The sequence below is a fragment of the Brassica rapa genome, chromosome A04 (assembly GCF_000309985.2).
Source record: "Brassica rapa cultivar Chiifu-401-42 chromosome A04, CAAS_Brap_v3.01, whole genome shotgun sequence".
Lineage (NCBI taxonomy): Eukaryota > Viridiplantae > Streptophyta > Magnoliopsida > Brassicales > Brassicaceae > Brassica > Brassica rapa.
In genome coordinates, this window is record NC_024798.2 from 9823486 (window position 1) to 9837454 (window position 13969).

The 13969-nt window shown below is 31.5% G+C and overlaps 3 protein-coding genes across 3 annotated transcripts in view; all 3 read left to right on the forward strand.

Annotated features, from left to right (window-relative positions):
- Positions 1–13969, forward strand: part of LOC103863945 (anaphase-promoting complex subunit 2) — a 31844-nt gene that overhangs the window by 8848 nt on the left and 9027 nt on the right. Inside the window, exon 3 of the mRNA XM_033290603.1 lies at positions 13076–13081. The gene's annotated coding sequence lies outside the window, so the exon portion shown is untranslated. The remainder of the gene's footprint in view (positions 1–13075; positions 13082–13969) is intronic.
- LOC103863941 (thaumatin-like protein) lies at positions 7667–9524 on the forward strand. The gene is made up of 4 exons (XM_009141703.3): positions 7667–7799; positions 7891–8118; positions 8592–8818; positions 9014–9524. Exons 1-4 carry the CDS (start codon positions 7742–7744, stop codon positions 9266–9268), a joined length of 768 nt encoding a protein of 255 aa, XP_009139951.1. The 5' UTR covers positions 7667–7741; the 3' UTR covers positions 9269–9524.
- Positions 11008–13840, forward strand: LOC103863942 (agamous-like MADS-box protein AGL75). Its single transcript, XM_009141704.3, has one exon. It carries the CDS (start codon positions 12737–12739, stop codon positions 13838–13840), a length of 1104 nt encoding a protein of 367 aa, XP_009139952.1. The 5' UTR covers positions 11008–12736.

The following is a 13969-nucleotide window of genomic DNA, read 5'->3' on the forward strand; positions in this document are numbered from 1 at the left end:
TAGTACAATATGGATCTCAAATGAACAAGAAAAAAATCAATGATTAATTTGTCAATCTTTAATTTTAATAAAATTATTACAAACTTAAATAAAATATTTACTTACGAAGGAAAATAAAAAAAGAAACAGTTTTTTGAGAAAAAAATTAAAAAAAAAAAGGAAAAAGAAAAAACAACACAAAAGAAGAAGGAGAAAATTATAATAACTTTACAAACTTTTTGGGTGATTATTTTTTTTAAAAGCCTGATTGGTAAAAAAATAAGTTTTTTAGACTTTCTAATCTCACAGTCATACATAGTATATGCAATATTGAAAGGGTGTGTGATGACAAAATTATCATTAACAAAAGCTTTAGGTTTTAGTTAAAAACGATTGACATAAGTTGTAATTTCCCACTTGAAAATAAATTTAAATTGTATGTTGTATTTTAATATGTAAAATATTAGAATTTACTCATTTTGAAATACGAAAAATATCTTATATAATAAAAACATGTTTACTCTCCCCTGGATACGCCACCTCTGCGCCAGGTCAGAAAGTCGAACTATGTGGGTGTGACACGTGTCACAAGAGAACAAAACACATCACTTCGTTTAATCTGAAATTCAATGGGCTTTTATCGTTGTGCATCACCACTTTTTAATGTGTTATTTGGGCTTCAAAAGCCTTACACGTCTACATTCGTATAAATTTTATCGGCACAAACAAAGCTTTTATCAAACCACCTTCTTCGTAGTGGTATCGTCTCTTCCTTTTTCCTCTTCCCAGAAACTTAACGTCTCCATTAGCGGTTATTCTTAAGTTCATGCTTTAAAGCTTAATAACAACAACGCCACTCTTTTCCGCACCTTACTCCATCTGCCGCCATTGCCCCTATAGTCTCTGATCTACCATAAATGTCAAACCTAGCGTTGTTTTCTAGGTTTCGAACCCTTTTGGTATGAAAATCTGACCCTCCAAGTCAGAGCCTCGATGGGTTCTCGAGCCGGATTCACGGCTCAAGATAACGCTGCTTCGCACAAGAGTAACAACTGGTAGCAGCAACATCGGTGATGGGTTAGCGATAGGTGAGTCTCAGATGTCTCTGGAGATTTTTGAAGCTTTGAGTGCTAGAGGAATTCAGAAACTCTTTCCTATTCACGTAAGCTCTTGTTTCTGGAATGGGGTCGATTGAAAGTTATCTGATTTTTAACTAAATATTGATGTTTGTTGTTTGTGTAAAGAGTTGTGCTTGAGCCAAAGATATAAGGTCGTGGTAAAGAAATGAACTAGAAAGACTCTTGCTTTTGAGATTCATGTCATTGACAGAATCAAAAAGGTCTACTCTAAACACGAGTTTGTCAATCCTATGATTGTACTTGCATATTCGAAGACTCAAATATTCACACTTTATATGATTTTTATGAAGATTTGATGTCTGAAAAGTGTGGGAAGAACCTTTTTTTGTTTGGTTTTGGCTCCGACACGAGAGCTTGCTGGTTATGTTGAGAAGGAATTTAGAGAAGCTCTATCTCTCGGTGATGCACTGAACAGAAGATTGAGCAACTGTATGGATACATCAACAGAAGGTGCAGATACATGTCAGTTGAACTCTGCTTCTGCAATATGTTCTTTGTCAAAGTGAAGCGCATACAATCATATCCTGATTGCTGAAGCAAGAGCAATCCCTGTTGGGGATCCTCTCTATATATGAAATAACAGAGAGCTGATAATTTTTGCTGGTGCAGTCACTTCTAAGAAATGCAACTTCAAATAATCACTACTTCCGCTCCAATAGCATGTCGTAGGATTATGATTTCAACATAAAAAGTAATAACTCTTATAACATACACAAAAGTTGCCCACAACCCAATCCTTCCGAACCCAAAATATTACAAATCACATAAATTTTTGCAAAAAAAAATCACATGAAGACCATTTGAAACCCTCACAGCATATTAATGCTATATCTCCTTATATAAAAACAACTATTGTTTTTTTTGGACAATATAAAAAACTATTGTAAACAAGCAAAACATATCTTATCACATATAATCATTATCTCACACATCTCTTACAAATGCAAACCTAAAACACAAACGACAAAATCATACAAAAAATAATAATCTAGATCACAAGTAAAGTATATCCCATTCGTATGGCAGTCATCCTAGTAAAATATGAAATGTAGTACAATTTAATGATAAGTATAAATAATGAATTAAAATTAGATAAATAAAGTGATGAATAAATAAAGAAAGAAAGAGAGAAAACAGAGTTTGGGAAATAAGATCAAAAGTAGTTTTAGACTTTGTATATCAAACCTGATTTAAAAACACAATTACCAATGCCAGTTTGGACCTCTAGTAGTTTGCTGAGTTTCAACGTTTTTTGTGATGTCTCTTTAGAGTATTTCCTAGTAATAAAAGATTACTATGTAGGCAAGGCAAACAAAAATAAACATCAAACCTTGATGATTATTTTATTTTGGAAATTGATTTACATTTTTTATTTGTGTCTTAAAGCATTTTTTCTAATATAAAACTATTTTTTCAAAAGTAATTATATACTGAAAATGAGTTCTACTCTAACTCTATTTCTATTTTGAAGCGGGAAATATAATAATGAACCATCAAAATTTTTATTGTTCTATTTGTGGAGTAAACCTATTTTATTCTATTGTGAAGTGGAAAATAGTGTATAATTAAAATAAATAAGTTGAATATGCTCGCTGACAAAAAAAAGTTGAATATGCTCTTACAAAATTCTAGGTAAAGCTGGATCTGTCGCCTAGGTTTAATGAGCTACAGTTATGTTACATTGTGGTTTCTTAAAGGTAATAACTATCTTGATCAAAAGAAAATCATAAGAATTTGAAAGAAATTGTATTGTCATTTTCTGAAGATGGGAATAATATATGGTTGGGCGAACGAATGTTTAGAAAACTTAACTGTAAATATACAAAGCACCATTAAAACATACCACAAATACATACTCCAATAAACATCAAAGCTAGAAAGTATGCTAATTTATATTTCATCGAGAAAAGAGTAAAAATAAACTAGATTAGGGATACATAATAATAATCTATATACAAAATCCTCAAGAGTCAAAGCCAAAATGAAAATGAAATACGTTAGTAATTAACAAGATAATCAAACCTACGAAAATAAAGTAATCTAATTTTTTTCTCAACCAATTCCAGTAAATAGCATCTTCTATACTATAAAGAAGACTATTCTCTTCTTCTCAGCTTGCCACGTCACTAAATCGAATTCTAACAATGCGACACGTGTTCGTGCTCATGTTATACTCTGCGTTTCATTAAAGCTTGATGTGGGCTGGTGTTTTCAATTACGGTTTTGATACATATTGGATCTCAATAATAATAGGCCCATTTCAAAATCATGAGAGATGCAAGCCGATTAAATGGCAACACCGACTCACTTCATCTTCATCTCTTTGGGACGACATCTGCGCCGTGGTAACATGCTTTCTTATTGTCGGTGTGGTGACGTCAGCCTCTCCACACATTCAAACGCATGTTATTGACAATCAAATTATTATGCAGGCTTTCTCTCAACATACAGAGCTTCCATAGTTATTGTTAAATCTTAATCATGTCTGCGGATACCATCACCGTCCCTCTCAGCTGCTGGAATGTACTCAGCTTGGTTGGATGGAGCGTCTGCTTGGTTGGAATTCAGAAAGTTCTGCTCCAAAGGAACCTGTCTGAACGTCAATGATGCCTTTGGCCAAGAATTATAACATGGTGGCTGATCCAAGAAATACCTGAACATTGCAATCTTCTTAAGAGCACCGAATGTAACATGTGACGAGGTGTCAAAAGCTCTTCTAGATTGTAAGATTGGTCTCCCATTTGGTTTGTTACTTAGGGGTAAAGTTCTATTTGCTTTGATCACTTCAACTTGCAAAATAGTGTTAACGGAACACATTCTATGCACTAATCTTATTTCCATCATTTTCTATTCACTTCACTAATCAAGTTCAGTCCAACGACTATTTATCATCCAGGAATCAAGTTCTATTTGTTAAATATATTTGTGAATCACACACAGCCAAGCTATCCACAAATTTATTGAACAATCTCTTCAAAGACAAACTTATAATACACTGCCACTTTCAAAAAATGTTTTGTGTACACTTCTTTGGACAGACGAAAACTATGACCGTCTTATTAATGGTAAGTCTGGCTCAAACCAAGCATCAATGCCATCACGTTCCTGCTCTTATTATTCTGAAAGGAGCAAGAGGAAAGCAGGTTGTAGCACAGTCATGTTCCAGCTCCATATTTCACAGAAGCCATCATTGCCGAGTTGAGTTGCAGTATTGTGTAAAAGTTTCTAACCACGAGGAGTTTAGTGTTGGAAAATATATTGGAGGTGCAGTGTTTATACCGAAAAGTTCTCAGGCAGAGATATTGTGTAGGTCTAAATGTCATAAAAGGACAGAAAATATAGTAGATGGAATTCTGTTTTTGTGTCCAGTTATATTCTCCGACTGTAGCTTGAAGAGCAAACTATCTAAGAGAGGTGAGATTGGTTTTAATCTGCCATTTCTGGAGAGTTGTGAAGATGTTGAAGGAGAGCAAGGTGAAGAATGTGATTGCTCACGCTGGGTTGTAAGAGACAGTCTTAGCTATTGGTTTCTGATTCTCAGATTTTTCAGCTGCAAATCTCAGACCGGTTTCTAAACACCAAAACAGCCTTTGGAAGACTTTCTTTTGTTGTGTGTTCTCCTGGCGGTGATGGGCCTACGGATCGCTGTGGTGACAGTGCAAAGGGGAGTGTTGTCGGGTGGTTATCAATTCAATACTATACAATTCTTTGCTTACAAAGCTGTGTAAGAGTATATTGTTATTATATAATGGTGAAAGAGTCGAAGTTGATGCTCACTGGAAGGAAATGAAGTAATGGAAAAAAAACTCCACTAGATGCAAGAAACAATAGTTTTCTAAGTAGCGTTGAAATATTATCAATAAAAATAAAAGTATATAACAAACAATGTTTATTTGATAAGATTTCTAAACAATAAAGAGTGTTAAAGATTCGGCAAATAAATTATTTAGAATGTACATGATACAAAATATTGCAAAGTTTTTTTTTTTTTTTTTGCTAAAAGTAAATATGTGCTGTGTTGATTTAAAATATTGCAAAGTTGTTATGAAAAATGTAATATCTGAAGATACCATCGAAAACATTAAAACATTAAATTTTAACACATTTCCAACAGTTAAAAATATCAATTATCTTATATTATAAATGAATATGCTACGCAAAAAATGTACAATAATTCTTTTTATCAGCTACAGAAAACAGTTATGAAATTTTGTAACAAACATCAAATGTATTATTAACCGAAAGTCAACATTTTATCTATTAAAAAGTATTATACATGCTTATCAACGTCCCTACCACAAATTATAACTAATTAAATCAAGTTGAAGCCAATATCTAATACTCAATATTCTTTGTTCCAAAATCTTAATAATAAAAATGAAAAAATATTAGCAAAAAATTGTTTACTTTTAATTTATTTTTGAAAATTATTTAATATTAGTTAAGTTTATTAAATATTTAATTTGATATTGTAAATTTGAATATATACAATCAAATACACATTTTAAAAAAAAATAGATGAAAGTATTTTTAAAACACGTATGTGTACCTAATAAATATGCAAAAAATCATACATGATAACTTTTTAAAAATAAAAAGCAATTAAATGTTATATGTAGATTTATTATTTATTATTTATGTCATTCAGATAAAAATATAGCAAAGGTGTAATAATATTCATAATATATACTAGAAAATTATATGCATCATTAAATTATATATTACTAAAAACTAATTTAAATTTTATAAACAATAAAATATAATTATGAAAGTAGTTTATATAATGAATAAAATATACAAAATTATAGTTAATTTAAATTAATAATGATATGAAAATAAAAATATGTCTTTACATAATCGAACAAAGAAAAAAATATAAAATAGTCTGACAACAAACAAAGATAGAAGAAATGAAATTAGTTGATTTATACGAAACAAATAAGTTAAAATATATATACTAACATAATAAAAATATAATACAATATTATTAAAATCACAATAATTGTATTAGAAACCTACTAAATAGTAACAAAACTGACTTGAAAGAAAACAATTTTAAAAATAATGACCTGGATAAAATAATCATTTTAAAACAAAAATTTTAAAAATTATTTAATTTTCCGCCCGCCCGTAGGGCGGGTTTACTCTAGTTATAAATGTAAAATGTTGTTCAATGCCAGTGCTTATGACAAGTAGCGTTGTAAACTAGAGATCAAATTTTAACATAATTAATAGTATATTTATGCGATAGCAATGGCGCTTATAGGTTAGTGGTTTAAAGTTGGTTGTGTTTTTTTTTTTAATAACGCTGATTTATTACATTTATAAGAAACATTACATAGACGATTCGATAACCGACAATACTACAGAAGAAATGTTTACAAGGAATCTTCAACATGGTGCAAGTAAATTTGGTCAGGAATGGATTTTCATATGACGGCTCAGATGATGCAGTTAGGCGTAGATCTTTATAAGGCAGGTAGTTGGTTGTGTTATTAAAGGGTTAATTTACATGTTCCTTAAGCTTATTTATCCGAAGATCATAATTTTCTAGGATTAGTCTTCTTTTTTTTTTTTGCTATTAATATACATTTTACAGATTTGAAGTCAGATGTTGTTGATACAACAATAACACTAACACAAACCACTATGTCACATAGAGTGGCAAAAACAATTTTTTTGTTTAATGGAATATAGTGAACAACGGATAAAGTTTACATGAAATCATAGTAATATGCAAAGATTGGCCTGCGGCCTTTCCAAAGAACGTACCTACGTAAGTATTGTGTATTTTCTTTCTTACAAACTGATTGCCTAATCTACAGAATGCATTCATGCAGTAACAGTATACATATAGTTTAACCAAATCTTTGCATATTAAAGTATATTTATTGGTTATATTGAAAAAAATTATGCAGAAAAAGCAGTTAACAATTTTATTAATTTGGTTTGTGTATCGGTTTGTAGCTCCAAAGTTCAAGTGTTAATTAACATTCTGATTAAAAATAGTGGTTGAAACATCAGTATCGGTTTATTACTTTTTTTGTATCGGTTTATTACTGATATTTGATAAAGTATTTAGCTTATATTAGAGTTTGATAATGTATTGGTTTATCATTGATGTTATTACCATATCACTAGTTATATTCGATCCAATCTGTTTCTAAAAGAATGTTAATGAATAAAATTACTAAAAATAGATAAGATATAGTACTAATAAAAAACAGTACAATTATAAACATTTTTTTTTGTAAACTACAATGATAAACATTTTTTGTGGGTGTTTATATATGGTTGTCGAATTCATAAAACTACAATTTAGTTTTTCTTTTTGTTGTAAGAATCCAATTACCCCCAAAACACTTGCAATTTCATCGTTCCATTGATTTTCGTAAAAGGAACGTTGTACTAGTCAAAAGTTTTTAAATACCATCGGAAGCGACATCAACTCCCGTGTCTTAAAAGATTAAACCTTAGCTCTACCCATAATCTAATCTTTAAGCATAATTTACGATCGACAACAACATAAATTGTTTTTGAAAACTATAACACATATCTTGTAACTTATAAATACTCAAAATAATATCAGTTAATGATACAGCCAAGTTCCAACGAAAGTGCCAATGAGAATCCAATCTAGCTCCCTATTTCATCTTTTCATTATAGGTTGTATAGTACATGGTAATTTTTTCCTTTTAAAAAAACACATTGTTTGTATTTTTGATCTTATCATGAGTAATGACTATATATGATCAATGCTATATGTTCATAGGTAAAGTATCATGTCATGAAGTAACATTCTATGTGCAAAATAAATGCCCATTTCCCATTTGGCCGGCTGTTGCCCCCAACTCTGGCCAGCCGGTGCTATCATCCGGTGGATTTTACCTGCCATGTGGAAATACCAGACGCATTGATGTTCCTTGGGGTTGGAATGGTCGTATTTGGGCTAGAACCGGCTGTGATTTCACTTCAAATTGGAATCAAGCTTGTGAAACGGGTAACTGTAATTTTAATTATATTTGTGTCATAGACCATATGAAAAAAATTAAATTATTTATTTAAAAGCAAAATTTCTATTTGAAATGGTTACAACGTATGGAGCGTAAGAAACGATGATAGTGTGTTTTAGACATATTTTGGGTACTTGAATACCTGAGCAGCATTCAGACCTTTATGTTGAGTATTCTACCGAACTAGCATTTTGATCACACAAATGTTTACATTAATACCTTAGAGTTAATCCGATATATCTCATTAGGTGGTTTAGTTTTATTTTTGTTTTTAGTAGTGATAACAAATCTAAAGTCATACAATTCATAGTTATGCTTGAACAGACCATTTTCTTTTCGTAAAAAAAGTTTTTTTCGGAGGTGTTTTTCATTTATTTTATCCCATATAAATGACATGACGATGGTTGATAAGATAATGTTTGTAGAAGTATAATTGTTGTTGTATTACAACGAATCTTAGGTGATTGTGATGGACGTTTGGAGTGTAACGGGTTGATCGGAAAACCACCGGCAACACTTATCCAAATTGCGGTACAAGCAGACAAATCGAAACTCAATTTCTATGATGTAAGTCTTGTGGACGGTTATAATCTCCCGGTCACAGTGACCTCCAAGCCCATGTCATCCAAATGCACCATCTTTGGTTGCCATAGAGATCTCAAAACCACATGTCCCGAAGAATTACAGGTATACTTCTTACTTACATTTTTTTTTCATACCCGGGATATTTAAAATGATCAATCTAAAACAGAAAAATATTCTCGACTGGCTACCTCAAAATGGCGACCTTTTGACCAAAGGAGACGTTTCTTTTTACCTAATTCAAATATAATCTATGATCTTTGAAATATTGATACCTTTTTAATTTTCGCCTTTCTGTAGGTTGTGAACAAAGAAGGACGAGTCGTGGCATGCAAGAGTGCTTGCTTAGCGTTTGATAACGACAGGTTTTGCTGTCGGAATGCGTACGGAACGCCGGATAAGTGCAAACGAACTACGTACTCTATGTTGTTTAAAGAAGCATGTCCCAGTTATTACAGTTATGCCTATGACGCACCTCCTCCTTTGGTCTCTTGCGCTGCCAAAGAATATATTATCACGTTTTGTCCGTCAAGTTGGGGTCACAGTTCCACGTAAAAAAAATCTCCAAAAGAATACTATACGAAGATACTCTATGTATTTACTTACAACACAAGAAGTATGTATTTGATTTAGTATAAATTATGATTTTTGCTAACCAGTATAAAGTATGATTATGAACGGATTATATGTATTTCCTGGGCATATTAACGGAATGTGAAATGTGAGATGTACCGTTAGATAATATTTTCGGAAATGGTGATGGTCGTGCAATGTAAAATTAAATCAGGCAATTACAAAAATCATTTACTAAGATCATGTGTTTTTCTATTAACAGGAAAACTTTAAATAGAGTAATGCATTCTTTTAAAATAGCATTATCATATTTTCTTCTAAATATATAAAACTGTTTCTTTCTCTAAAAAGAAATAGCAATCTCTATATATTGCGGAAAAATAATAAGGAGATTTTATTTTATAACAAATTTGATGCCAAAATAGGAATGTATTTTGTAAGACATGGTCTAATCCCAAAACAAAATAAACTAACCCACATTAAAGTTCAACAAATCGAAACAAACCAAACATATAAATACAGTAGAACTTCTATAAATTAATACTCGATAAATTAATAATCTCTATAAATTAATAAATTTCGCCGGTTTCAATCTGAACCTATTCAAAATTTGACGCAAATCGATAAAATAATAAGATAATAATATGTTAGAAAATTCTATGTAAATCAATGGTCCCATTAAAATGTATACATATCTCTAAAATATTATTTGAGAAGTCAGTTTCATACGTGTTGCGCTCACGTTAATTATAACGATGGTTTATTACTGAGATACTATTAATGAATAAAAAATATTCTATTTAAATACTATTATTATTATTTTTATTTAGTTTCCTTTTAAAAAATTTCCAAATAACATATATAATAAAAAGGAAACATTTATAAAGTTTAAAAACGAAAATATATGTATTTATAATATGTTTTTCATTAAAAAGGAAAGGTTACAAAATAGTAATATTCCATTTAAGACATATTTTTAAATAACATAAAATAGAATTTGAATTAATAAAATACTTTCTTTATATATTTTTTTCTTAGATGAACAATATATTTTTATATAATGTGATCTCATACAAAAACTTCACACATATAATCTTGACACTAAAAAAATAAATACTATTTCTTTTAAAATATAATTTTAAACAATACAATAATATTATTTTTTTAAACATACTTTCAAACAGTCTTAGATTTAACTACAATAAGAATATATGATTTTAGAATGATAATTTATTTATTTTATAAGTATAAATTATAGGTTGAGTCAAAACATATTAATAAATGAAAATAAAATGTTAACCAACTGTTACAATTTAGTTCTTTTGTAAAATTTATGCATATGCAACTTCATAATATTATCTTTATATTAATTTATGTAATTTGAAATCATACACTTTAGTTTATTTTTTATTTCATTCTTAGCACAATATATCTTAAGTCATACATTAGGGCTGTTCGTTTGGTTGCCGCAGGTACCGGCGGCAGCGGCAGCGTCAACATTCTGCGTCAACTCTTGTTCGTTTCGTTGACGCAGGAAGCTGCGTCTGACGCCGCGTCCGAACGCCGCGTCCTGCGGCTGACGCCGATAAAACCTACGGTCGCGACATAGTATGCGGCAGCGTCAGCGTCTGCGAAACGAACAACAACTGTTCTTATTGACGCTGCCGCTGACGCCGAAACCTGCGACAACCAAACGAACAGGACTATTATCTTATTAAAATGTATTTACATATATCAAAGACAACAACCAACTTAAATACAAATAAGAAAATTAATCAAAATTGAAACGAGGGGTTATATTGATATGGGTATTGGAAAGTATGCTATGGTTGGGATGTAGTTAACCACCGTAGAAGAAAACATCGAATCCCACTACTAAATTTGGTGGAAGACAAGATTACTAAATGGAAAGAGGCGGCATCAGTCGAGGAGGACGTTGGAATGTGGAAAACAAGTGATGAGAAGTTCAAGAATAAGTTCTCTACGAAATCAACTTGGGAGTTGTTGAGAACAAGAGGAACTAAGTGCACTTGGAGTAAAGGGATCTGGTTCAGGTATGCAACTCCAAAATTTGCATTTCTCTTGTGGATATCTATGCATAATAGATTAGCTACGGGAGATAGGATGATGAAGTGGGGAGGCCCTGTTAGCACTACTTGCTCTCTGTGTGATGAACTGATAGAAACAAGGAACCATTTGTTTTTTGAGTGTGGATTCTCAGCAGTAGTGTGGGAGAATCTTGCAAAAGGAGTGATGAAAAATGAGTTTACGAAAAATTGGAGAAGGATAATGGATTTGATATCTGTGAATCAAACCACCACGAGACAGTTCACACTGAGATACATTTTCCAAACGGTAGTTCATGGTATATGGATGGAGAGAAATGGGAGAAGGCACGGGGAGAAAAGCCTTTGAATACATCAACATTGATCAGAATCATGGAGAAAAATAGAAACAGATTTGCTTCAGTTAAAAGAGAAGATCGCACATGGTTGGTAGATGGACTCAGTTTCTGGTTCTCAACAAGACTAGTTTCAAGTCTATAGAAGTTTTTTAGACTATAGAAATGTATAGTTGAATCTCTTCTTATATATGAAGCATGTAAATGTAAACCAAATGGGTTTTTTGTTTGAATAAAATTTAACATTTATTTAAAAAAAACTAATCAAAATATTAATAAATTTAGAATAACAAATATCATAGTTAAATTCATAGAAATAGATGTAATCCAATATATTCAAATAATAACTAAATCGAGGTAAAATAACAAAAATACTAAATATAACATACCTAAAATCATATGTCTAATTAAAGTAATATAGTATTATTAACATAAATTATAAATTTATTTAAATCTAAAACTAAATATCAATCAATTATTATAGTTTATTTACTTTATAAATATTTATACCCGTGCATGAGCACGGAAAAATCACTAGTTTTATATTATATTGTTTGTTTTATATTCATAATGGAATTATCTTTATATTTTTTTAACATTTAATATATTTTTGATGAAATTTAGCAATAATATATCTAAAACCACATTTAAATTCTATACACCAAATAATATAATATAATATAATATAATATAATATAATATAATAAAATGTAATACTATATTATACTCAACCGAGAGATTATGCGAAAAATCTATCAAAACCAAAAAAACAAAAAACAAAATCTAATGCACATGGCATTAGCGTTTCACTAATGAGAGAGTGAAGGGTAAAATAATCTCAAGTAAATCTTTCCTTTTTCTCACAAACCTCAACGGCTAAATAATCTTCTGAAGTAAATCTTTCCCTTTATTCACCGCACAATCAAATAAAAATCTATAAATATATCACACACCAATTTCACAAAGTTTCTTACGCCAAATTTTATTTGTTTTCTTCTTCCTTCTTCGTGTACGAGAAAAATAAAGCGTGTTTTGAGAAAGCCACCACCATGCGACCACCTCGTCCTTCCCCTAGTTCCAAGTGCTCTTCTTCTTCTTCTAGTTATTCACTCGCTGCAACGAGTTTGAACAGCAGACTCTTGACGGTATTCAAGAAAGCACAAGAGCTTACTACTCTCTGTGATATCGAAGCCTGCGTCATTCATTACGGACCTGACGGCGAACTCAAGACATGGCCTGAGGACAGAGACAAAGTGAGATCCCTCGCTCTCCGCTACATCCAATTAGACCAAGACAAGAGACGCAAGAAAAGCATTAATCTTTACGAGTTCCTCAACAAGATGAAAGATAAGAAGAAGATGATTAATAGTTTCAAGAAGAAGGCGAAGAGGAATGTTGAAGAATTAAAGTATCCAATCTCTCATCACTACTCTCCCTACCAAATCAACCAACTCATTCAGTCCTTGGAACTAAGTTACTCTACGTTACAAGAAAGACGTCGTTTTCTTGCGGCAAAGGCAAACTTGGAGGATCGTCAACATTCTTTCAACCCTAGCCAGTTCACACAAGAGTCTGTGTTGAAAAATCAGGAGCTTTGTGTTAATGTTAAGAACAACAACAGCTTTCAACATCTTTGCGTTTCTGATTACTCAACGGTACAAGAATCTGCGTTACGTTATCACTCTATGCTTTATGGCGGTACTTATGATCAGAACATGATGTGTATGGGTAACATCAACAACGTTCAACATCCTTGGCTCTCAAACGCACACCCACCAGAGCTACAAGAACCTAATCAGTTGATGCAGCATGAGCTTAATTATGGCTTTGATCAAAACATGTTGTGTATGGGTGATACTACCAACAGCTTCAGCGTTGTAGATCCTTGTCTCCCAAACATGCTTCCAGATGATTTCTGCTTTGATTTTCAAGACCCTTATGGTGGTAACATGGTCGGTAACCCTAGTTTCTCTCAAGTTTTTTTTTCCAGACATGTCTTCAAGCTATGTTTATGGGAGCCGACTACTTCAGGGGTCTACTCTACCATCTCTCTAGCTCCAACATTACTAACCAAAACTCTGAGATTCCAAGCAATTTACCTGATGATCACAGAGAGTGAAGCAGTTTATGCATCTGCATGTTTCTATTTTTGAATACGCATATATATATATAAATGTAACTGCAAAAAAAACAGAAGTTTTGTTCGGTTTAGTACACTATTTATTTATGAATGCATGGTCATATCTTTAATGAAAACTCGTAGAAATTCAATGAAAAACAAT